Raw genomic sequence first — 26,720 nt, forward strand, 5'->3', positions numbered from 1 at the left:
GTTTTAAGTTTCTTTTACTGATTTCTAATTTAATTTCAGTATATTCAGAGAGCATACTTTGTATGACTTTAGTTTTGTAAAAAAAATTTTTGAGGTTTGTTTTGTGCCCCAAAACGTCGTCTGGCTAGGTGAACTTCCCTAGAGGACTTGGAGAGAAGGTGTGTTCTGCTGCTGGTGGGTGGAGTGTTCTGTAAGCGCCAGGTCGAGGTGGTTGCAGTGTGAAGTTCTAGATCCTTGCTGATTTTCCACCTGCCTGTTCTGTTGATTTCCAAGAGAGGAATGTTGATGTCTACAACTATTGTGGCTTTACCTATTTCTCTTTGGAGTTCTGTTAAGTCTTCATGTATTTTGAGGCTCTGTTATTGAGTGCATAAACATTTAGGAAGGATTATTCAACCCCTTCATCATTCTGTCTTTATCTGTTAAGACATTGTACTGAGGTGGACTGTGGTTATCTGGCTGTCTCCTTCATTAGAACCTACCATAGGCAGGGAGGGTCTCATTCATCTCCCTCTCCTTAGTGCTGGCCCACCCTCTAGTATGCGGTAGGCGGCACAGGTAATTGTTGAACTGAGTGTACAAGTCTGAAAAAATCCTTTCACTCTTAGTTCTGCCCTGTCCAGGTTGGCAGCCACTAGCCACATGGGGCTATTTACTATTTTAAAAAATTTTTATTTTGATGGCAGTACTGGGGATTGACCCCAGACCTCGTGCATGCTGAGCACTGCATTCTACCTCTGAGTTCTACTCTCTCCCCTTAAAGTTAAATTAAGTAAAATTCAAACTTCACTTCTTCAGTGGCACTAGCTACATTTCAGGTGTCAGTCGCTACGTGTGATATAGAACATTTGGGTCATTTCATACCATCATAGATGGACTGACTGTGCTGTTGTAGTCAGTCCGCTTCTGCTAGCGTGTGGGAATTGACCTAGCTTCTCTTCTCCTCAAGTCTTTTATTTGCTCCTGATCCTGCACAGCCTGGTTAGCCCCAGCACTCTGGCTGTCCTTCTCCTTTGTTGAACCTGTCAGACTTGGGATCATCTTCAGGATGAGGGCATCATTGTTGTTCTCTGTGGTTGGGGGAAGAGGCAGTCAGCTAACAGTTTTAGAAAATCTGCCGTGGTCCTGATAAAATTAATTCATAGATGTAGGGCAGGAGGGAGAAGGATTAAAATTCAGAAACTTTTGGGGGAGAAATTTAATTTGATTACTCAGTTCCTATATTGTAAAAGTTTAAAAGTCGGTGTTGGAACAGAATTGTCACATATTGGTGTGTCTCAGTGTGTCTGAGTTCTCCTATATAAAACCTCTTTCTCTGAAGTCTCTGGACAAATGATTTAACTACTTTAATAGTTTTCAAGGAAAAGGTGTCACTTTTTGAGTGGAATTCTTTTGTTACTTAAGTGATGTTAAGTTGCAATTATGGAACCTCAGGAGATTTCCTAAGAAAGCTAATTCTTAGACTCTTTTCTACTCGTGAATGTGTTCTAGAATTCACACACTTGGAGACTGCACAGCCAGGTGATGGATACTGAGTGGCAGTGCTCAGTAGGTGCAGTTTGTACATTTTGCTGTCATGGCTTCCTGCTTGATTTCAGTGTGTTAACATTGCCTCCTTTGAGGTCTGTTTATAGTATATTCTATTTATGGAACTTAAAAAGCATTTCAGAAATGCACATATTAATCTGCATGGAATTTCTCTTCTTGTCCTTTTTCCTTCTAATGCTTGCATAGCTACATCGAGACTTGTCTGAGGAAATAATCCAACATTTAAAATAGCTAATAAAATTTTATCCCTTCCTGTCCGTGCAGCTTTCCCTGTTCTTCTGGACATCAAAATTATTTCACACACTCCTTGAAGTTTTAGTAAATTACTCTTTTCTCCAACTTATGACCGTACTCTGCTTTCAAAGTGTTATCCAAACGATAAAAAAAAAAGTAAAAGTGATTTTACTGCAATTTCAGATATATATTTGAACTTTTTAGTTTGAATTACCTGGGTGAAATGCCTCAGATCTCTGATCCTCTGTAAACTTGGAATATTGCATTCATCCAGATATATTATTATCCCTAACTGCCTAAATAGCTTGAGTTATAAATCTTCCCTGCATTTCAGGAGAAACCTAACAGTGGAGACTGTTTATAGCAGGGGGCACAAATTCAAATGCTACATAGTCCAAGTATATAAGGTAAAGACATGAAGTGGCTTTTTTCTTTATTAATATGTAGCTGCATTCGCTGTTAAAGTTTATTTGTCTTGAAAAGACTAGCTCTGTTGGAACTTGTGTCCCTTTTTGCTTTTACAGACAGTGCTGATCTAAATGTGCTAGAGCTGTATCTTTAGTCACCCCGACTGGTGTTTCTTTGGGTGGATTCCGAGGAGTAGGATGGTTGGGGTACATCTAGTAGGCTGACCCAGGGTAAACTCCCATCACCTATTCTAACATTCTGATCTGTGTTTATATGGCTTTTTCTAGAACTTATCAAAGTTTACTCTGACTTTAGCAGGTGTTCTTGGGTGCAGACTAGGCCCAAAGTCCATTCCTCATTAATTTATTGCTAAATATACTTACTTGTAATATGGCAGCCTGAAGTTTAGCTCTGACTGGGGAGGGAGATGGGGAGATGTCTGTTTTGAGAGTTTTCTGGCCAAGTGGGAAATGGAATTCTTTATTACTCCTTAGCTTGCATGTGACCTTAGAGAAGTCATTCCTCTGTGGGCCTTACTAGTTTACTGACCTGTAAAGTGTCGACTGGACTAGATGATCTACCGGGCAAGAGACTGGCAAGCTTTCTCTTAAAGTGCCAGATAGTAAATATTTTAGGCTTTGTGAGTCAGAATGTCTGCTCCTACTACTCAGCTCTGCCACTGTAGCATGATAGCAGCCCCTTCTTGAGCTCTTGACATTCATTAATCTTTGATTTGGATAATTAGATTAGGGGGGAAAAACTTTGAATTTTTAAAATAACACTTCTGAAAATCTAGTAAGAACTTCAAATTTTATTTTTGCTTCTTCCCTTTAACGGGAAAGAAATACAAAAAATTTATAAAACTCAGAAGTTAACGTTATTATTTTGATTACTGTCCTTTGGTAACCGTCTTTATGTGAATGTGTGTGTGTATGCATATGTGTGAGCACTTACATGCGTACTTTTTTTTCTTTTTAAATAAAATTGGATAATGCAGTTTCTTGGGATTTTCTACATTGGTAATGATGTTACCTTGCATGATACCTTTATATCTTCCTTTCCCAAGCTGGATTTTCTTTTTCTTATTTCAGTGGCTAGGACTTCTAGTATGATGTTGAGTAAGAGAAATGAGAGTGGTGATCTTTGTTTCGTTCTTGATTTTGAGGTTAAAATAGTCAGTCTTTGACCATTAATTATGTTGTTTATTATAGATTTTTCAGGTTGAAGAAGTTCTCTTCTGTTTCTAGTTTGCTGAGAATTTTTATCAGGAATGGATGTTCAATTTTGTCAGATTTCTTTTCTGCAGCTGTTGATTTGTTTGTATGGTATTCCTTATTCTTAATTTCTTTTTTTTTTCTTTGTAGAATCCACTCAATTATTTATTTAAATAAGTAGCTTTTAAACACTTTTTGAAAGTAGGGATAGTGTCTTGACTATTTTTTCTCTATACAAAGCAGTGTATAGTAGTTATTTAATAAAGATTGAAAATTAAATTGGTGAGTGCTTATTCTTAATTTCTTATTTAGTCTTTCGATATGGTGAATTATGTTGAGTGATTTTTCAGTGTTGAACCAGTTTACATTCCAGGAGTTAAACTCCACTTGGTCACAACGTAGAATCCTTCTTATATATTGCTGAATTCATATATATGTTGTTTTTGGAGGATTTTTATGTCTGTGTTTATGGGGAATACTGATCTGTAGTTTTTTTTTTCTTGTAATGTCATCTGATTTTGATATCAGAGTAATGATGGCCTCAAAAGGCATTGGAAAGTTGCCTCCTTTACTGTTTTCTACAAGAAATTGTGTAGAATTTTAAGTATTTCTGCCTTAAACGTTTGGTAGAATATTCCAGTGATGTTATCTAGGCTTGAGTTCTCCTTGTTGAAAGATATTTAACTGTGAATTCAATTTCTTTAATACATAGAAAGCTATTCCAGATATAAATTGCTCTTGAGTGGGCTTTGATTATTGATGTCTTTCAAGAAATTGGCTCCTTTCATTGTGAGTCCAGTTTGTGAATATAAAGTGGTTTGTAATATTCCCTTATCCTTTTGGTATCTGTAGAGTCCGTAGTAATGTCATCTCTTTCATTCCTGATATTGAAATTTATCTTCTCTCTTTTATCTTGGTTCAGTCTGTCCAGAGGTTTATCAGTTTAGTTATTAATCTGTTAAAAGAAGCAGCTTTGGGATACATTGACTTCTGTCTGTAATTTTTCTCTCTTCAATTTCATTGAATTTACTCTACTCTGTTGTTTCCCTCCTGCTTGCTCTAGGTTTGATTTGCTTTTATTGTGGTTTCTGAAGGTAGAAGCTTACCCTGCAGTCAATGACTTGAGACCTTCCATTCCTAATCTAGGCGTTTATTGCTGTACACATCCCTTTATGCACGTTATAAGCTTTTCCCCACAATTTTTGATTAGTTGTATTTTCATTTTCATTCAATTCACAGTATTTCTTAATTCCTATTGTGACTTAACTCTTTGACCTATGAATTGTTTTGAAATGCATTGTTTACTTTTCAGACATTTGGGAATTTCCCAGATATTTTTCTGTTATTGGTTTTTAATTTAACTCCATATGGTCAGAGAATGTACCTAGGTATGGCTAAATGTTTAAAAAAATTAAGTCATTTGAGATATGTGTTATGACCCAAAACAAATATTGTCTGTTCAGGTGAATGTTCCTTGTGTGCTTGGAAGGAAGATGTATTTTGCTGCTGTTGGGTAGAGTGTTCCATAACTGTCGATTAGATCAAGTTTGTTGATAGTGTTGTTAAGATCTTCTGTATCTTTGTGGGTTTTCCATCTACCTCTTCAGTGATTACCAAAAGAGGAATGTTAAAATCTACAGCTGTTGTTATAGACTTTTCTCTATCTCCTTGCACTTCTCTATGCTTATACTTCGTATATTTTGTGGTTCTTTTATTAGGTACATAAACATTTGTGGTTGTTTCGTCTTCTTGATCATTTGACCACTTTATCATTATGAAATGACTTTCTTTACCTTGGTAATATTCTTTGCTTAAAATCCACTGTTTGATATTAATATAACCAATTCAGCTTTTTTCTTTTTGAATAGTGTTAGCATGGTGTACCTTTTTCTACCCTTTTACTTTTAATCTACTATGTCATGTTTTGAAGGGGTTCCTTGTTTTTTGTTTTTTGTTTTTAATCCAGTCTTCTGACAGTGTATTCAGACTGTTTACATTTAATATAATTGATATGATTGAATTTAGGTGACTAGTTTATCTAACGCTTTTTTCTTTCTCTCTCGCTCTTTTTTTTTTTTTTTTTTCTTTTTTGATTCTGTTTCCCTTTCCTGCCTACTTTTGGATTAATTGAGTCTTTTTTATTGTTCCATTTTAATTTATTAGCTTTTTGGTTATATCTGTGCTATTTTTTAGTGGTTCCTCTAGGATAACAAAATATTTATTTACTTATAGTTAGTATTTCATCCCTTTAAGTAAAATGTAAAAGTGTCACAACGATAGAGGTTTCTTTATCCTAGCCTCCTCCCAGTGTTAAGATTGTCATATATGTCTACAGTTGTCCCTCCGTGTCTGTGGGGGATGAATTCCAGGACCCTTACGCATACCAAAATCTCCGGATGTCAAGTCCCTTATATAAAATGGCACAGTACAGTCAGCCCTCTGCATCAGACTCTACGTACATTGAAAGCCCCACTAGACAATGTTACCATTTTTGCTTTCAACCATTATGTGTATTTTAAAGCGTTTAAGAGTTGAAACAACCCTTTTCTGTTTCTTTTTAAATTTACCCACATACTAACCATGTTTGTTGCTCTTCCTTTGTCCCTAAAGTTCCAGTTATCACTCTGGTAACGTTTCTGTTTGTTTTACCATTTTTACCATTGTTTTAGAGCAGGATGTCAGGGAACAAATTCTCTTCGTTTTCCTTCATCTGAAATATTTTCATTTTGCCTTAATTGTTGAAGGGTATTTTTAAAGGATATAGAATTCTGGGTTGATGTTTCTCTAAGTGCTTTGAAGATGTCCCATTCTCTGCAGTTATTTGAATTAATGTTCTCTCATATGTGATGCTGGTTTTCTCTTGCTGCTTTGTGGGTTCTTCTTCAGCTGTACGTTCTAGAATTCCTTCCATACTCTGGCTTGCAGGGGCCCCGTTTACTTGATTGACTGGCCAGAAAGGTGTTTAATTTTCTTGCAGTTTCTGTAGTTGGAGCCTCCATTGAGGTGGGGACTAGAAGAGGGATAAAACGATCAAAATAACAGCAAAACAGGGAATCCCCCTCACACTCTCCAGCTTACAGGGGACCCTTTCCTCAGCCCTCTGCCTGAAAGACAGGGAGGGTATCTTGGAGTTTTTCTGTTGGTGCTTCTCGCCGTGGATGCACTGTCAGCGTGTTTATTCCAGGAGAGAAAATAGGGAAACAAACCTTTGCTTCTTATTTGTTGTTGCTGCTTGAAGTTTTGACTCCCCTTCCTGTCCTTGTGCTTTTGCTTTTTTTTTTTCCTCTCTCCAGAATCTTTTGGTGGTGGTTTTTTTGTATTTTGTCCAGTTTTCGGTTGTAGTTTAGTAGAGTCATTCACTTAAGTGAGCGCCCTCTATCTTAACTGGCCTTGGACCACGTTCTTTGTTTGTTTGTTTTTGGTGGGGGTGGGTAATTAGGTTTATTTATTTTTAGAGGAAATAATAGGGATTCATGCAACCCAGGATCTCATGCATGCTAAGCGTGTGCTCTACTACTTGAGTTATACCACCCCACCATCACATTCTTTTTATGAGCTGCATAGTGTTCCCTTGTGCAGAAGTACAGTATTATAGTTTATTATTTTAACCAGTTCTTTAGTGGTGGACATTTAGGTTATTTCCAACTTTTAGTTATTGCAAACTGCCAGAATGAATATACATATGAGTATGGTATATGGTAAATTCTTAGAAAGGAAATTGCCAGATTAAAAGGTATGTATCCTCTAATTTTTCATAAATAATTTACATATAATATGCTTCTGGATTTTACTTGCTCTTTAAAATTTATTTTTATTGAAGTGTTATTTACCAGTTTTAAGTATATTTTTCATTTTATTTTGAGAACTGTGATTGGCCCATCATTTCTTTTGTGGAGGGAAGGGTGCATGTCTTCTTAGGTTTTGGTGTCACTGTTACCCTGGGTTTTATAAAAGGACTTTTAAACTTTTCTCTTTTTCTGTCCTCTGGAATGTTTTGAAAACCATTCAAGCTGGGTGCTGTTTAATGGGCAGGGGCTCACTGACATCTTCGTTTTCTCTCATCACTGATTTGCTTTCTGTTTTTTTGATTGAGTTTTGGTGTTTAGTAATTCTCTAACAATCATTCTGTCATCCAGGATTTAAACTTTATTAACATTCTTTTAATAGCTTCTGTACCTGTGGCAAATTCCCCTTTGTCATTGCCAATTTTATTCATTGTGTTCACTCCCACCTTTTCTTGATTAGCTTGGTTCTAGTTTAAATGGACCGTGTAGATCGCCTCTGTCCACTTTATCCACTCTTCTGCTTCCTCTTTGTGGACATTGGAACTTCTGACCTGCAATCCACATAAATATTCAGTCTACTAGCTCTGTGAAGGTCAAAAAGAATTGTCTTAGTTCCCTGCTTCTATTCTGTTTCTATCCATTTCTCCCTGGATTTCTTATAATTTTGTTTTATATAGTCTGATGGCAGTTTATTTGGTTTATTAATTCATGCAGCAGCTACTTACTCAGGAATCTACCATGTGCCAGGCACTGTAATAAGTATTGGGCCGGAGAAGCCAAACAAAAATAGTCCTGGTGGTTGTGGAAGCTGTAATCTAGTAGAAGCATATGTTAATTGAGTGAAAATATAAGAGTTATAAATGTGGTAGAATATTATGAGGGAAAAGACATGAATGAGTGAGTAGCTGGCCTCTTGAAAGAGTGGGTGGAAGTATTCTAGGCTGGGAGAACAGCTGTGGGGAGGCAGAGAGCTTTGCATGATCAAGGGGGCCAGTGTGTGTTGGTGGGAATGTAGTTTGGTGCAGCCATTATGCAAAACAGTATCAAGATTACTTAAAAAACTAAAAATAAGCTTACCATATGATCCAGCAATCTCATTCCTAGGCATATATCCAGAGGGAGCTCTAATTCGAAAAGGTACATGCACCCCAGTGTTTATAGCAGCACTATTTACAATAGACAAGGGGAAGGGTGTAGCTCAAGTGGTAAAGCCATGTATGAGGAGCTGGGTTCAATCCTCAGTACCATCTCTAAAAATAAATAAATCTAATTACCTCCCCAACTAAAATAAAAAATAGAGAACTCAAACATACAATAGCCAAGACATGGAAGCAACGTGAATGTCCGACAGATGATTGGATAAAATAGTTGTGGTATATAGGTACAGTGGACTACTACTCAGCCATAAAAAGAATAAAGAATAAAATAATGCCATTTGCAGCAACATGGATAGACCTGGAGATAGTCATTCTAAATGAAGTAAGGCAGAAAGAGAAAGAAAAATACCATATATCACTCATATGTGGAATCTAAAAAAGAAAGACACACATGAACTTATTTACAAAACAGAAACAGACTCACAGACTCATAGAAAACAAACTTAAGGTTACCGGGGGGCTGAGGGGAGGGCAAAAGGGGCTGGGAAAGGATAAACTGGGAGTTCAAGATTTACAGATACTAACTACTATATATAAAATAAACTAAGTATCTACTGTGTAGCACAGGGGACTATATTGAATATCTTACAGTAATCTAAAATGATAAAGAATATGAAAACGAATATATGTATGTACATGTATGACTGAAACATTATGCTGTACACCAGAAATTGACACAACATTGTAAACTGACTATACTTCAATTTTAAAACAATGGAAAATACATTTAATTTAACATGCATATGATCTTCTATTTCAAATTTCTCCATTTGCATTTTATTGCTTTTTTTTTTTTCCTTATTCTTTTTCTTTACCCAAGATTCAATCAAGGATCACTTAATGCTTTTAGTTGACATCTCTTTTGTTCCTTTAGAGCCATTCTGTCACTTTTGGAGAGGGGAGGATTCTTTTGTGATAGTGACATTTTTTAATTGTCTAGGCCAGTTGTCTTTAGAATGTCTCAGTGTTGGATTTATCTGATTGCTTTCCATAGACTCAGTTTAGATACTTTTGGCAGAATGCTCTGTGAGGTGTCTTCCTCTGCACATCTCATCTGCAGACATGCCATCAGTTTGTCCCATTATTGATAGTAAGTTTGATCACTTTGTAAAGGTTGTGTCTGCCTTTTAAAAGTACCTTTCCCCTTTGAAATTAATCTGTAATTTGTGGGGTGATACTGTGAGACTATCCTGTTGCCACACTTTTATCCAGTGGTTTTAGCATCCATTAATGGGCCTTGGCTGAATCAGTTTATTATAGTGGTGATTCCCTAATGGTGATTTTTCTGAATTTTTATTCCTTCATTTATTAGTTGGCATTTGAAGACCTCTTTCTTTTGAGCATTATTGATGGATTCCTTTTTAATTCATTGTGAAAACCAAAGAAGTTTTACATCATAATAGTTTTTGTGCCAGGTGTTTAGGAAGCAAGATTCTTTGCTGATGTAACTTAAAATGTTTATTGAACTGTTCTAGAGGCATATTTTATTTGGAGAAGAAACTAAAGAGGTATATGAAAGGTATTTTTATTTTTTAAAGGCTAAAAGAAATTAGTAAATACTTCAACTTTTGTTAAAGCCAACATTTCAACTTTTCCCTGTTTTTCTACTATAGTGAAAATTTTTCTTGAATAAATGGAAAGTAACATACTCAGTAATGGTTGATGGAATTTGGTGGTAATTCTGTGTAAGTAAACTTTTCAAATATAGGTAACTTTTTCTCTTAAAATAATTAGAAAATATTTCACACATTCAGAAAAGTTTGAAAAATAATGTAGGATATACACTCTTTACCACTAGCCAGATTTAATAATTGACATTTTCTCTCTATTTGTTCCAGCTCTCTTTTTTTTTTTAACATAATGTTACAGATTTAGTTAACCTCTCCTCTCCTTTTTCCCTCCTTGCCCCTCCAGAGGTATTCACTCTCCAGAAGTTGGTGTGTATCATTCCCAGTCCTGTTTCTGTACTCGTGCTATATATGTTTGTATGCAGGTATTGTTTTATGTTTAAAATTTTTACATGGATGGTCTTTCAGTGTTTAAGTTGCTTTTTTCACCTTTTAAAAAGTTTTCATTATCCATGTTGATGGATCTGCTTCATTTGTCTTTAAGCACTGTATGGTGTTGCATTATATTTACCCATTTCCTACTGATGAACATTTGGGTTATTTCCAGTTTGGGAGTGTGCTTCTTTAGAGCGCAGTACCTCATGTTCTGTAAGTTTACACATCTGTGTGTGTATGTATGTGGATTTCTTTATTTGATATTCATATCTTTATTTCAATTTTGATAGAATTCTTATTTTGTTGGAATTCCACAGAAAATATATTAGGTATTTTGCAGCTGTTTTAAAGAGAGAGGGTACTGAATGTATTTTAGCCTATTGTTGTTAACCCGGTGGAGTTGTGCAATAGTCCCTAGATGTACTCCTAGACCAGGGCTGTCCAAAGAAGTTTTTGTGGTGATGGAAATGGTCTGTATCTGTACTGTCCAGTATGGTAGCCACTAGTCACCTGTGGGTGTTAAGCACTTGAAATGATGCCACTTGTTAAAATTTTTGCTTCCAGGGCGGGTACTTTCTAACCCTGTCATTGATCTCCTTTATCTGCTATTCCCCCACTTGCACAAAGGGCACTTGTTAGGTCTCAAATGCCTTTTGCCTGAGAGGTTAACTCAGGTGGTTTTTTAGCAATAGGAGAAGTCTAACGCAGTAAGAGCCCAAGCTTAGGAGATGGGTGAACTTGTATGTTAGTTGTAACTCTTAGTGGTACTGGCTGTGTTACCTTGGACAAGTCATTCAGCCTTTGTATATGCATCTTTAAAAGGTGATAGTAATAGTACCTACTTCATGAAGTTGATCCAAAGTTTCAAGGAGATAATGCATTTAAATGTGCTTAGCACAGTTCCTCTGTACAGCACATAGGAAGCCCTCTGTGAAAGCTAGCTACTGTTTTTCCTGTTACTGGCATGAAAGGATAAGGAATGGAGAGAAATAGAGACTCACTGGATGAGCACAGCCTTGTGAGTAGTAACCTTAAAACTAGATTGGGACACTATTCGAGATCAAAGAGGGAATCCTTGTTTCTTTGGACAAATCAGTTTCATAATTTTAAATAGATGACTAGTAAATGTATTACAGGTGATTTATTTTTGTTATCCCACTCATGGTTTATGTGTAACAATAGATTCAAGAATTAGATTTTATTAGGTGTTGAATATTAGCTTCTGTTGGAAACAAACTTCACTCACCCCTATAGCGTTACTGAGTGTCCATCTTTCTCTCAAATAGCAATTAGAAGTTGGGGGACGACATTACATTTTTCCCGATAGAAACACACGTTATATATAGAGTTCTGAGGTCTAGAAGTCTGAAAACACTATGTAAATAGTCTTCTTAGAATTAATATAGTAAAGGTTTATAAACCAAACTGAGAAATCTGCAGTGGCATCTGGATTTTAATCTTGGCATGACTTCGCCCGTGGACCCCCACCCTCTGTAGATAGTTTTGCTTCTGGGTATCATTTGTTGAACACATTTTATTTTTTTAAGTTACTACAATAAAACATGGTCTGTCTCTCAAGAAATTAACAAATGAGCTGGGGGCACATGAGTAATTGCTTGTTATATAAATACGCCACACTGTAGTGGAGTGCTGTACACAGTGTCAGAGAAGCACAGAGCCAGAGGCACAGGAGAGGATGGAAGAGGTGACATTTGATCAGGGCCTTGGAAAAGGTCTAGAATTTCTAACAGCTTTACCAAATTAAGGCAATATCTGCTTAAAATGTATAAAGAAGTTTTTAAATTAAAAAGAAAACCCTGAGATATTAACAAATACAGATTGTACCCACAGTGTATATTTTAAAAACCCAGGCGTGTAGAAAAGGTCCTCAAGCAACAGTTAGCACCTGGTGAGTGTTGTTGACTGGTTCTTCCACAGAGCTCGGAGGCAGCATCGAGCATCCCTGTAGACTCTATTAAGTAGACTTCTGGAATTCAAAAGAGTGGAAAGTTTTGCCTCTGGAATTCAAAAGAGTGGAAAGTTTTGCCTCAGCGACTGCCAGGTCACTTAAATAAAGGATCTATACATAGCGTAATTGTTCTGTTAAGGTGATAATCTGTCACATGGGCCAGAATCCTCTGGAACTCTCAGTCAAGGAACTCTCTTCCTTAACCTGGACCATGTTGGAAATTCATTGACGAATTCTTGCTCTTTGGTTTTCTCCCCAAGCCCTACAATTCATGCAAGCCACTCTCCATCCTTAGCATTTTCTTTTTGCAGGCTTCTTAATGTCTTTGATTAAGTCTTCAGCCTCCTTTCACATCAGTCCTATTTTAATCAGACCTCCTGAGGCAGCCACTCAGTTCTCTTGCTTGAGTTTGCACAAAAGCCCTACTTTCTGCTTGGTAGGGGGAATATCCAGTTTCGGTAAAGCAGTCACTTTCAAACTTGGCTGCACATCAGTATTATTTGGGGAGAAAGGTAAAAATACAGATTACTGAGCTTCACCTGGGTTCTGTTCTGGGGTTGCATTTTGACACTCTGCTTTTAACATTTTACCATGTGATTTTGCTGCATTTCTAGTTTTAGGATAGACTGTTTCAAGGCAGCATCTCAAACTTTAAAGTGTGTATGAATCACCTGAAGGTTTTGAGAAACCGCAAATCCTAATTTAGTAGGCCTGGGGTGGGGCCTGAGATTCTGACTTTCTTGCAAGCATCATAGATAATGCCAGTCATATTTTGAGAAACAAGGTTTGAAGGTAACTGAAATTGGTGAATTTCATCTGTGATGTATTAATTTTTACTCAGCTGGATCTCAGAGGGATGACCTTTCTAAGTTCTGGGGTAGTGATTCTCAAACTATGGGATGGGCCTCAGACCAGCACAGTTACCATCACATGGGAATTCTTAGAAATGCAAATTGAGACTCTGTCCTAGACCTATTGAATCAGAAACTATTTTAATTTTATTTTTTTTAATTTGGGGTGGGAGTAATTAGGTTTACGTATTTATTTATTTTTGGTGGAGGTACTGGGGATTGAACCCAGGACCTTGTATATGCTATTAAGTATGTGCTCTACCACTTGAGCTATACCCTCCCCCCCATCAGAAGCTATTTTAATCAGAGTCAGCTCTCCAGTTTGAGGACCACTGTCCTAGGACTTCTCTCACTGTAGTCCTGTTTAATTACATAGTGAAGAGTGAAAACGCATTTCTGACATCTAGAAATCATGTAAAGACATCATTTTCTTGTGTAATTGCATGGGTTAGCACTTAAGAACTACTGATTTTTTCAATATTTAAATACCTTACTATGTGCTGCCCACAATTTACAGCAACAAACAGCATAGACAAAACTCTATCCTTAAGGAGATTACATTCTAGTGGTGATATTAACTACTAGTCTGTACACACATACATATCTTCATAAGTAATAGATAAGAACTGTTTTGCATGGTTTCAAATTGTTTATCCTTTTGTAGCAATTTTTGTTTGTTTCTTTCATGTTTTTTTTAATGATTGATCCATGCCGACATATGGAGCCCTCGACTGCTCTATAGAATTCTATCGATTGAATGTTCCACAATTTAATAATTTCTCTGTTGATGTACATTTTAGTTGTTTTCAGCTTGATTGCTTGCTTTTATAAACAATATTGAATGTCCTGCATATGTATAAGGAAAATTTCTCTAGAGAAGTATTTTTCAAACTTGGGCTGTAACCAGCATGTGTTAAAAGCAGAAAGAGATTGGAATAGGATAGAGGAGAACATATTAGTATAAGGCATATAGTAAGTGTAGCGTTACTATAATCGGAACTATAGTAGTGGCAGAACTTTTGTTTTGGGCACTGTGTGTACTGTATTGAGATATAAGATGTATTTCTTTGGATCATGGGCAAAAAGTTTGCAAACTGCTCTCTCAGGGTTATATGCACAATCTTAACCTGACTCTTACTGAACTGCTCTCCAGAGTGGTGGTACCAGTTTACAGTCCCACTGATTGCTATACTGGTGTTTCTGTTGTTCTCCACTTTAAAAGTTTGTTTGGATAGACCTTTAAATTTTTGTCCATTGATGAGTATGAAACAGTATGTCATTGTGGTTTTACTCTGCTTTCTCCTGATAACAAGTGAGGTTGACATTAATCCTTTTTTTTTTAAATACAGGAAAATTAATATAATCTATCTGTTAGATATTAGATTAGTGTTGAAAATGGTAATAAGCGTAATCCTCAGTGGCATAATATGAGTTGAAATGAGTTGGCTTGCTAGTACTAATGATTGACAGTTGAGGCGCTTAAGAGGTTTAATTTTATGAGCTTTCTCTTTATACACTATAATCTATGCTCAGTAAACTGAGCATACTGAATCTTTCAGTTTGGCATAGTCACCTTTTATTTGTATTCATACAAAACCACTGTAGCCATTACTTGCAGCATCATTTTATTGATTTGAATATTAGTATTATATGTTTGTATAGATACCTGCCCAATATTTTTCTTTTAAAATATTATAATAAAAATATGTATGTGATATTTTAAAATATAAAAAAGTAAGAAAAAAAATTAGTCTCTCTTATTTTGCTTTCCCCCATTTCTCCTCCCCAGGAGCAACTATTTTAAAAAGATTCTTGTGTGACCTCTTAGACATATATAATTCATGTATATATGCCACCTTTTTCTTTTTTGTTTCTAATTTCTCACATGACGTTCTGTTCATTGTTCTGTAGCTAGCTTTTTCCTTCACTTAATAATGTATCTTAAAGATTTTTACCTTGTTCTTTTCAACTGCTACATTTGATTCCATTGTGTAGATGTGTCATAATTTGTGATTCATTTAAGTATTGATATATATTTAGGTTAAAAAGAAAAAAAAACCACAAAATACACACAGAACTTCAGCTTGTGTAAACTGTTGCATTAGATATTTTTGTATTTACTCAAATGGACGTGTCTGTATATCTGTAGGATAACTTCCAGGAGGTAGAAAAGCTGGCTCAGAGGAATATGCATTCAGATAGATTTTTGCCAGGTTGCCTTCTTAAAAATTGAACCAATTCAGACCCTCCCAATAATGCTTCAGAGTAAACTTACCAATATTTAATGTTAACTTTCAGAAGTGCTCACATTGTTTAGTATGTATATAGTCGAGTTTGAGTAGAAGCTATTTTGTGGTTTCCAGCTAGAGAATATACAATGTAGAATTTATGGATCTTTTCTGCCTTTCTTCCTTTTACCTCTAAAACTAACAGAAAGCTAATAGACTTTAGCTTAATATAAAGCTAAATGAACTGTTAAAAATCAGAATAATATGATGATTATCCAAAATCTTTCAGAATCTATAGAAGCTGATACTTTAAAATTAGACATTAAACTAATTTAGGCAATATTTCTGTTACTACCTTACAAAAGAGTAATATCAGCACTTTCCTCAACATTAACTGTTCTCATTGATAGTCTTTAAAGAGCAGTTTACTGAGTTTCTCAGTAGAAAAAGCTTATATATAGTATCATACACTATTTTAATCAGTACTCTTTTATTTGCAAGTGACAGAAAACCAACATACTCACTTAAGCAAAAAGGGAATGGCTTTTGGGATTTGTGACTGGGAAATCTGAAGGACAGGTTCCGCCGGTACTCACTCGTGATTTACCAGTATTTACCTCCCACTTCTGCCTCTTGTCCTTATTCCTTTCTCCCACGAGGGAGGTGAAGGTAGGTTAGCCACAGAGAGCTTTTGGCCATCCTCATGGAAAGAGAGTGCTTCACAGCACTTCTCACTCAGCATGTGAATCTAAAATCCCAGGCTAGACTCTTGCTGACCTGCCCTGGGTCATGTCTCCACACCAGTGATTAGGAGACAGAATACAGTGATTGGGGGCCCATTAGAATCTCATAGTGTAGGGGAAGGGTAATTCTCTAAAGGGAATGATGCTGGCAAGTGCTTCTAATAGAAGAAACATGCCAAATCTTTCTTTGGCATAAGTGTTGGGTGTTCAGCTGGGGAGATGGAATAGATACCATCGAAAGGTAGATTACAAGGTAACAGATGGTTCAAAGAAGACTACCAGAACTCAGAAGAGTTCGTGGGAGTTAGAATAATCTTTTGGAGGAGATGGTACCAGAGTTAAATCTTAAGGTGATGGTGATGTATTCCATATCAGTTGCTTTCTTTCTTTATAAGGTCACTTTTATCCATCTTTTTCTTTGTTTAGCGGCCAGACTCTGAATCCACGTCTCTATCTTCTAGGTAATTGCAGAAGATGCCCTGTCTGGTCTGTTTCCCCTGTCCAGTATACACTGAAGCCAGAGAAGTCTTTCTGGAACATTCTTCTCATATCCCTGCCCTGCTCAGAAAACCTGTAACAACCTTCATTACTGCCAGAATAAAGTGCTGTACAAGGGCCTACACCTAACATTTAAGGATCGCTGAGTTCTGATCCTAGAACTACTTTTCCAACCTTTCCTTTTGTAATCCTTTACTTGGACTCTGTTTGACAGCGTTTTGCATAAACAGCTAAGAGGAACATGGGGGCTATTTCTGTAAGCAGGTTTGTCTGCAGGTTTAGTGACTTGTGTTTCTTCTGTCTTGTTTGAGGATAGTATTCCTCTAAGTTCAGTGTTCCCTTTTACTCCTTCTCTGCCTTCTTTCATTTTTACTTATGCGGATGAGACCCAGATAATTTCCAGAAGACAGTGAAATGGACTGGATTATCCATCACGATGCTTACTACTGACGTGGTGATTCTGTGATTTAATTTGAATTTATGAAAACTGCATCTGTGTAGATGGAAATTTGCTGAAATGGAGGTTTCTTTCTTACTGTAAAGACTCACAGGCAAAGTCTGGCCCAGAGCGATCCCTTGGGCTTTTTCTACAGAAAGTAATGGATATAGTCTTATTTGGAAAAATCTTCTTTCCAATGAATGAATATTGGCGGTGCATTGTATAAATTAAAAGATCTTGACTTTTATGTTCTTCAGCATACTTTCTTCTCCTGGTGCCATGTTCCCTTTTAGTTTGCTAGAGGGGAGAAGGGTGCAAGAATCTGGGAGGGAGGAGGCAGTTAAGAGTCACCAGTAACCCCAAATCATGGTTAATTAAACTTAATTGTACAAAAATGAATTATATGTTAATCTCACTAAAATTAATTCTGATGTTTTAAAAATACATTTCCTATTCTGTAAACATCATTGGAAAGTATAATAATGCAGGCATAGCAGTTTAGGAGAAACTTGTTTCTTTCAACTAGTGTTCTCATTAAAATACCTCATAGACTTGTTCAGAGGATTAAGTGAGATCTGCATGCTTGTTACAGACTAAGCTCTCAAGTGCTGTGTATTGAAACATTTACATACATACTTGCGTATACCTGGCCTGAACATCACACCTCGTAAATTGTCAAACAGCCATCTACTGTTGCCTAATTTACAGCTAAAAATTATAATCTGTTGTCTGTTTCCTGGGTGAGCCTCACCCCCAACCCCACGCCCCTTTGCCTCCCAGTATTGAAACTCTACTTACCTCTCCCTCCTTTCTGCCTCAGCCCCAGCCTTGCGCTCCACTGCGGAACTCCCCAGCACAGGGCTCTCAGGAGGCGCTTCTGGCAGAGGCCGGGGCTGCTGCACCGGAGGACTTCCCGTCTGTTTGGTTGTCGAGAGCCGTTTCTGTAGTGCAGCTGACGTGGTGTGAGATCTGTTACCCTGTCCTCTTCCATGGACATGTTTTTTCTCATTTATGTTCTTGTCAGATCTTTCACAAATCGCGGTTATTTCTTAATCATGGTTACCTGTAAACCAGTTAGCCCCTATAGGTAACTGAGAGCTGATTATAATTACAGTTTTTGAACTTCTAGTTTGGGATGTAATGGAGAACCTTTGAATTTAGATTTTTTTTTATAGACTTAACAATTAGAGCTAAATCACTGCTTCTTGATATTATTTTAACTTGTCAGTATTAGAAAAATAGAAATATACTTCTCTCTTTTTTTGAAGTGTATGTCCAAATGGGAGAAACTAGAAAACCCCTAGTTGGCAGAACTGATGTACTGATTTGTAATTATACGATTATTTTATTTACAGGTAGGCGAAAACCAAGAGTACATCGGCCTCGTTCTCCAATATTGGAAGAAAAAGACATCCCGCCCCTTGAATTTCCCAAGTCCTCTGAGGATTTAATGGTGCCTAACGAGCATATAATGAATGTCATTGCCATTTATGAGGTACTGCGGAACTTTGGCACTGTTTTAAGGTTGTCTCCCTTTCGCTTTGAGGACTTCTGTGCAGCTCTGGTGAGTCAGGAGCAGTGCACACTGATGGCAGAGATGCACGTCGTGCTTCTGAAAGCAGTTTTGCGTGAAGAAGACACTTCCAATACTACCTTCGGACCTGCTGATCTGAAAGACAGCGTGAACTCCACGCTGTACTTCATCGATGGGATGACGTGGCCAGAGGTGCTGCGCGTGTACTGTGAGAGTGACAAGGAGTACCACCACGTCCTTCCTTACCAGGAAGCCGAGGACTATCCGTATGGACCAGTGGAGAACAAAATCAAAGTTCTGCAGTTCTTAGTCGATCAGTTTCTCACCACGAATATTGCTCGTGAGGAGCTGATGTCTGAAGGGGTGATCCAGTATGACGACCACTGTCGGGTCTGTCACAAACTCGGGGACTTGCTCTGCTGTGAGACCTGTTCGGCGGTGTACCACCTGGAGTGTGTGAAGCCGCCTCTGGAGGAGGTGCCAGAGGACGAGTGGCAGTGTGAGGTCTGCGTGGCACATAAGGTGCCTGGTGTGACTGACTGTGTTGCTGAAATCCAAAAAAACAAACCATATATTCGACATGAACCTATTGGGTATGACAGAAGTCGGAGGAAATACTGGTTCTTAAACCGAAGACTCATAATGTAAGTAAATCTGGGCTTGATTTTTATGTTTAAAATTAAGCCAGCTTCCTTCAAGACTGCTGTAGAGAAGCTATGCTGCTGATGTGATATAAAACTTTGTGATCTAATAATGAGCTCAGTAGTTAAATAATTTCCAACTTGAAGGAGTATGTACGACTAAAACAGTTTTTAAAATTGTAAAGAAAGAAGGGTGTATGAAAATAAAGGAAAATACGCACCGTTGTATGCAGTGCCCAGGACGGAAAATAGTGTGCCGCTGGGTGCAGTGCCGCTGCCACGGTGGGCCTTCCTCGGCGGGTTCCCTACAGCCCACCCGGGGTCATCTCCTTCCTGACTGTGGCATTAGGGTTTTCTTGCTTCTCTTTAGTTTTACTGTATCTGTATGTAAAATGGAGCAGCAAGAACAAACCAGCTGTGTAAGGAAAGGTCAGTGCTGCCATTACTGGCCGCAGTCTCCCAGGAGAAGGTGAGCCCAGCAGACTCTTTGTCCTAGTCTGGCTTGTGCTTTCCTGAGAATTTTCAAAAGATTCTTCCAGGCAGGTCAGTGGGAAGGTCAGGAGGAAATGTGGGAAGGCAGAGGGCTTACCTCACTCAGGGTGTCGAGCAGGGTTGGTTTTGGAAATCTTGTAGAGATGTGGTCAGAGGGAGTGAGCTACTTTGTATTTTCAGCTTCTAAAGTTTTGTGACATTTTGACTGTTTTTCTTTTCTTTGTAAAGTCAAATATAAAACTTTAAATATGATTGCTAGTGATAGCTGTTCCTTGTCAGTAATTTCAGTAAATCTGAAACATTTTACCTCTTTGTAAAAGATGGATGAAAATAGTTTCTGTTTAAGTGCCCCCTTGTGGTAGATGATATGTGGAATCCCTGCGAAAGTTTTGAAACTATGTAAATTGCTCAGTTGACATTTGTGTGGAGATTTGATACATCCTCTCCCTGGAAGCCCAGAAGCTTAAAATGTTGAATCAGTGGACCTGTTGCCCAAGGACGGAGGAGCGTGTCTAAAACAAGTCTGTGGCAGTGAATACTTTTTAATTGTAATAGTAGTTATTTATAGAAATTCAGTTTTCCTATTATTGCTTTTATTTGTTTAATACTCACTTAAAATATGTTATTTGTACAAGTTAGTGAATAAAAGAAAACTCATTCTTACACAAGAGTTTGTGGTCTACCTGAGGAGCCGAGATACTGAGCAGTTTAGAGATCAGTTTCAGTCCAGTATATTTTGTTTTGTTTTGTTTTGGTTTTTGCAGAGGGAGGTAGTTAGGTTTACTTATTTATTTATTTTTTAGAGGAAGTACTGGGGATTGAACTGGGGATTGGACCTTGTGTATGCTAAGCATGTGTTCTACCTCTTAAGCTATACCCTCCCCCCTCAGCCTAGTATATAAAAGGGCCGGTCTTTCTTAAATATTGCTTTCATCCTGTCAGTCCTTTGCTCTGAAATTGGGACTTCTAGTAAAATAGACATTTCCAAATTAGATCAGCACCTTTTCTTGTCACTTTCCATTCTGAATAAAATTACCTTGAGCACAGCATTTTAAAACTCTGCATTTTTTCATTTTCCAGAAGAGCTGATGTATACTTTTTAGCCTATACAACTTCCCAGCCACACCTCCTCATTCTAGCTGTAAGCCGCCTATTTACTTGCTGGCTTAGCTGCCATCAGACTTAAATCTGTAACCCTTGTGCCCATCTCCAGCCTGTGTATCCAGCAGCCTCCTGGACGTGTCCTCATAGCATGCATCTCAAATACAGCAAATACAACATGTCTAAGACTGAACTCATCACTTGCCCCCATTACCTCCCCTTCATTCAATGTTCCCATCTTAGTAAATGAGATCACCATCGTAAGATGGTGCTGAAGCTAGAAACCTGGGAGTATACTGTTTGTTATACTTTTTAATTACCTCTTAAATATCGAGTCCGTTTCCTTCCGTTCTCACTGTCCACATCATCTCGATTAGACTAGTTTAATAGTCTCCAAACTGATCTGTATATAACTTTCCATTTCCCAATTCTGTTTCCCCTAAGTTGAAAAACCTTTTAATTACATACTTCTGTTTGCTCTTAGCAGAAGGTTAACAGGTCCCTAACTTTGTATATTTAATTTTTTTTGCTTCCTACAACCCACAACAAAATAAAAAAGCAAACTAGAATACCCAGAAACCTTTCAGCCAGCTTAACCTATTTATGCTGTTTCCTAGGGCTTTTCCCCTGAATTTCCCTCCCTGTTGCACCCTGAAACACTTTTTTTTAAAACACCCAGCCCACTTGTAACTACTTGTTTTAATGTAAATATCACCAGCTTCATAAGATGAGGAAAACAGCAGCAACCCTGTATATTGCACCCACTGGGTGCTGTCAGTGCGTTAAGCACTTTTCATACTTTAACTTGCTTATTCCTCACAACAGCATTTTGATATAAGTACTGTCATCCCATTTTTCAAATGGAAAAGTTGAGGCATAGAGAGGTTAAATAAGTTATCCAGTATCACACAACTAGGAAGAGGCAGAATCAAGATTCAGTCGCAGGCATCCTGGTTCCATAGTGTGTGCTTTTAACTGAACTCTGGCTGCCTGACCGAGTTTTTTGTCTTTAATCTCTGACTCTCAAGCTGCATTAGTTTCCTGTGGCTGCTGTAACAGAGTGAGAAATTAATTTTCTCACAGTTCCGGAGGTTAGAAGTCTAAAATCAAGATGTCAGTAGGGTCATGCTCCCTCTAAAGGCTCTAGGAGAGAATTCTTTTCTTGCCTTTTCCAGCCTCCAGTGCCCCAAGAGTTCCTTGGCTTGTTGGCAGCTTAGTTCCAATCTCTGCCGACCTCTGTCTCCTCAGGGTAGTCTGTCTTGGCATTTTCTGATGAGTGCCTCAAAATTCTTCCAGCCTTTCCCCAGTACCCAATTCCAAAGCCACTTCTATGTTTTTCGGTATTTGTTTTAGAGCACTTCATTTCCCAGTATCAAAATCTGTATCAGTTTCCTGGGGCTGCCATAACAAACTGTTTTAAATTATTCAGTTTATGGACAACAGGAATTTATTCTGTCATGATTCTGGAGGCTCAGTTCCATGCCTGCCTCCTAGCTTCTTGGTGTTTCTTGGCTTATGGACAGGAACATCACTCTAAACTCTGCTACTGTCTTTACATCACCTTCTTCATGGGTTTCTTTAAATCCTCTCCTCCTCTTATAAGGACAGCAGCCATTTGATTTAGGGCTTGCCCTAAATCCAGAATGATTTCATCTCAAGATCCTAAGCTAATTACACCTGCAAAATCCGTTTCCAAATAAGGTTACATTGTAAGGTTTCAGGTGAACATACGTTTTGGTGGGACACTATTCAGCCCACTACCCTTGCGTTCCTTCCTCTTAGTTTCTGTGAATTTGTTTAGAAACGAAACTCAAAACTTACTGTTAGTCATTAACCTCTTACTTATCTTGCCTCGGTAAAAGCTAAACAAACTTTAAAATGCAGGCATATAATCTATAAGTTTGCTCTTAATTGTATTTTTGGCAAACATTTTCGTTTCAACCTATCCTCCCCTGCCACCCAGTGGGCTCCTTGAGCTGCTCCGTGACTTTCGAGAAGCCGGCCAGTTGGGGTGTGCAGAAAGAACACTGTAGGCATTGTGGGGGCAGAGCTTCTGGAGAGTCCACATTCTAACTCCAAAACCGAATACACATACACATCAGTGTTTATTTGTATAGGAAAGCTGTTGTCACTTTTACAGTTTTTATGACAATAATCTTGGTTATATAAACTGTGTGAATGTGCCCAAGTATATCAATATTAAAGCAACTTTTCTTTGAAAGCATTAACAGCTACTATTCACTCAGTTTTGCTACTTTATGCTTTTAATGAATTTATCCTTCTGCAGCTACAAGAAGAAAAAAATTGTCAGTGTTGAGTATTATCTTTGATGAACAGAATAAAAAATAATTGTATAACATCACATTTTCAGAGGGACACTGACAAACTGTACATCTAGGCAAAAATACCAGGGCAGTGAAGACTGGAAAACATGCTGTAAGAGGAGTGATTGAAGTATCTGAGCATGTTTGGACTGAAAAGAAAAAACAGAGTAAAATTATAGATGTTGTGAAAGATTTGAAGAACTGTGTGTGGAGGAGGTGTTAGGTTTATTTCACAGAAATCTAGCAGGCAGAACAAGGACTGATTGGTGAAAACATTAGGTTTGTGTAATCTCGTTTAAAGGGAAGACTTTCTGAAAGACCAATTCCAGTCTCGAATGGACTGTCACCATATAAAGTTGTGAATTCTCTGTCAAAATGTAAAACTGTGTTCTCTGTTAAGATGGAAATTCTGTGGATGCCAGTACAGACTAAGTTAGTTGTTAGAGACCCTTTCTGTAGTCTGTGAGTTGCTTGTCCGTTTAATTAAATTTGTTCCCGTAACATCTCATTTTCGTGCTGAAATCTTATGCTTATAAATTGTTTTCTACCCCCAAAAATGTTTTTATGTAGAATATTTTTCTTGTTCCATTGAGATTTGTAGATTATTTCTGAGTAAAGAGGGAAAACCAAACAGTTAAAGAAATAATTCAGTATCTTTGTAACAAGGGAAATCCTTAAGATTGATATCTTAGAAAATAAAGAATTAGGCTGTCCTGTAATTCTTATGCTTGGTCAAAGCTCACTGTGTGCTTTGAGGGGGTAATTTGATTGATTGATTGATTGATTGATTAATGGAGGTGCTGGGGATTGAACCCGGGACCTTGTGTGTGCTAAGCATGTACTCTACCACTGAGCCACTGAGCTATACCCTCCCCCTTGTACTTTCTGATTTGATATTGCCACTTAGATTTTTGTTATGGTATTACCCTTGGAAAGCTTTTTATTCTTTTTGATTAAAGGAGTCTGACATCTTTAACATTTTAAGTTGGAATAGGGCCACTGTCATCACTCAATGATAAGAAGTCAGTAGAAATACCCATTGTAGGGTGAAATCTCCAGCAGCTTAAAAAAATGACTTTCAGAAATTTTTGTAAAAAGCTTCTAACAGAGGAGTATACTAATCTCATGTCAACAGATGCCTTCTTCAAAGAGCAGAGCTAGATAACAGGGACCCTTTATTAATCTTTTTTTTCCAACTTTAAAACTTTTGATGATTTTGCTAGCCTTTTATTTACCATGATTTAATATATCCCTTCTTTCTTCAGAGTTATTGAATGACTCATTCCTGGAATTCTGTGAAGTTTTAATTGATTTACTACCCTTCTAGTAATAGTAATATTTTCTATTTATTGATCACTAATGACGTGCCCAGGCACTATGATAGATGCCTCATTATGATCCCTTTACTTACCTTATAATAGCTTGCATTGGCTCTGAAGACAGGTACTATTATCCCCATTTTATCTGTTCAGTAAACTCAAGGCACTCTATTTGAACAACCTCTAGTTATTTTGATTTCCTAGCCCACAGCAGCTTAGGAGAAAATACTGTGCTCATTGTCATGGAAGAGAGGAGTGAGTGCAGCGGCAAAGAGGGATATCTAAAAGCATGACACACAGTTAGGTGAATAAAATGACTCAGAGGCGCAGAGAGGTTGTGTCTTGTCCACGTTCACGTATCTTGTCAGTGACCTTGCCTGTTTAAAGCCAGACCTTTCTTAAAGCTCTGTTCTTTCAGCGCCTTGCGCTTGCCTTTGAGTAGACAGGAAAGTTAGACTCTTTCTTGTCAGATACCTCATACACACTCCTGAATTCTTTTTGAGAGAGAGAACCGCCGACACTAGTGTTTCTAAGTCTGGTCCTAGACGTTAACTTGCCTTGTGTTAGAAGCGACCACCCTGTTGCAGTCTCCACCTCCATTACTAGTGAGTGGCGTCTTCAGAGAGATTTAAGCAGGAAAGGAAGCCGCTCCTCTCTCCAGTTTGAGCTTTATTGTCTGTAAGGCAAGATGAGAGATGAGACATTGTCACTTGTTTGAGATGACTCAAGGACCAGAATTTAGCAGAACGTTTACACCATTTTGATGGAAATGTTTCTAAACTGTATTGTAATGTGGCCCTGCTCTGTACCTGCCACATACTGAGCATAGTTTAAATATTTCTGGTTAAAAATCTTGCTCATCATATTGTTACAGTGATGATCTTAAAATTGATTGAAGTGTAACCAATGCTGTCCTGCACCATGTACTCACATGCCCTGAATTTTAAGGTCCTTTTTCTGTGTGTCATGTTTTTAGATATCCTTCTTTGCTGCTCTACTCATTCATCTCTTCCCACGACTATAAGCACATTATTTTTATCCTAAGCTGCTTTGGGCTAGGAATTCAAAATAATTAGAGGTTGTTCAAATAAAGAATACCTTGAGTTTGAATGAGACTTGAGGGCATCTCTTGTGAGCAAATATATTGAGCTTTAGTGCACAACCTTTGAGTTAACGTATTTTAACTTTCACTGGATAGATTCGGTTGTCAGTGCCGTTACATCTAATGTAGAAAGTGCTTTTTGCTCTTTTTAAACAGAGAAGAAGATACAGAAAATGAAAATGAAAAGAAAATTTGGTACTACAGCACAAAGGTCCAGCTTGCAGAATTAATTGACTGTCTAGACAAAGAATACTGGGAAGCAGAACTCTGCAAAATTCTAGAAGAAATGCGTGAAGAAATTCACCGGCACATGGACATAACTGAAGACCTGACCAATAAGGCTCGGGGCAGTAACAAATCCTTTCTGGCGGCAGCTAATGGTGAGAGGGAAATTTCCTCATTTTACTTTTTGTTAAATTTGAAGTAAACTCCTGGTATGAAAACACTGCAGAATTTGAAGATACATTAAAAATGATGAATATTTTGCTTTAATTCTCTGTATTTCATATTTCCAAGAGAACTTTGTTCATCCTGACATAAATGAGGGATCCTGTGCGTTTTAGTGTTTTGTATCTTTCCTTGGTCATTACTGATATTTCCCAATTTATTTGTTTCTTTAATTCAAGTGTTTTATTAACTCTTTTGGGGAGTCCTATTTTTATTTATGAGACCTGGTATTCTTTTAAAATGTACTCTTTGTTTTCTTTTTTTCTAGTAAGCTTTTAATTTTAGAGTAATTCTAGACTTACAGAAAAGTTGCTAAGATGGTTCAGAGGGTTTCATATACCCTGTTATCAACATCTTACATTAGTGTGGTATATTTGTCATAACTAATGAATCAAGGTTGATATATTGTAATAAGTTCATACTTTATTCAGATTTCCTCAGTTTTTGTCTAATGTCCTTTTCCTGTCCCATGATTGCATCTGGGACACCACATTATATTTAGTCCTCGTGTCTCTTTAGGTTCCTCCTGAATGTCACGAGTTCTCAGACTTTCCTTATTATTTGATGACCTTGACAAGTTTTGAGGAGTGCTGGTCGGGTATTGAGTAGAATGCCCTCAAGGTGGATTTGTCTCATGTTCTTCTCATAGTTAGCTGGGGGTTATGAATTTTGGGGGAAAAGAC

General features: G+C 37.5%; 1 protein-coding gene across 12 annotated transcripts in view; it reads left to right on the top strand.

The window, feature by feature from the left end:
* The window catches only part of BPTF (bromodomain PHD finger transcription factor), a 129,143-nt gene that overhangs the window by 14,717 nt on the left and 87,706 nt on the right, over nt 1–26,720 (top strand). For all 12 annotated transcript variants that reach the window (XM_032457050.1, XM_032457056.1, XM_032457061.1 and 9 more), the window contains exons 2-3: nt 18,433–19,255; nt 25,747–25,970. In XM_032457050.1, coding sequence (XP_032312941.1) covers nt 18,433–19,255; nt 25,747–25,970 — 1,047 coding nt within the window. The remainder of the gene's footprint in view (nt 1–18,432; nt 19,256–25,746; nt 25,971–26,720) is intronic.

This window comes from Camelus ferus, chromosome 16 (assembly GCF_009834535.1).
Source record: "Camelus ferus isolate YT-003-E chromosome 16, BCGSAC_Cfer_1.0, whole genome shotgun sequence".
NCBI classification, from domain to species: Eukaryota; Metazoa; Chordata; class Mammalia; order Artiodactyla; family Camelidae; genus Camelus; species Camelus ferus.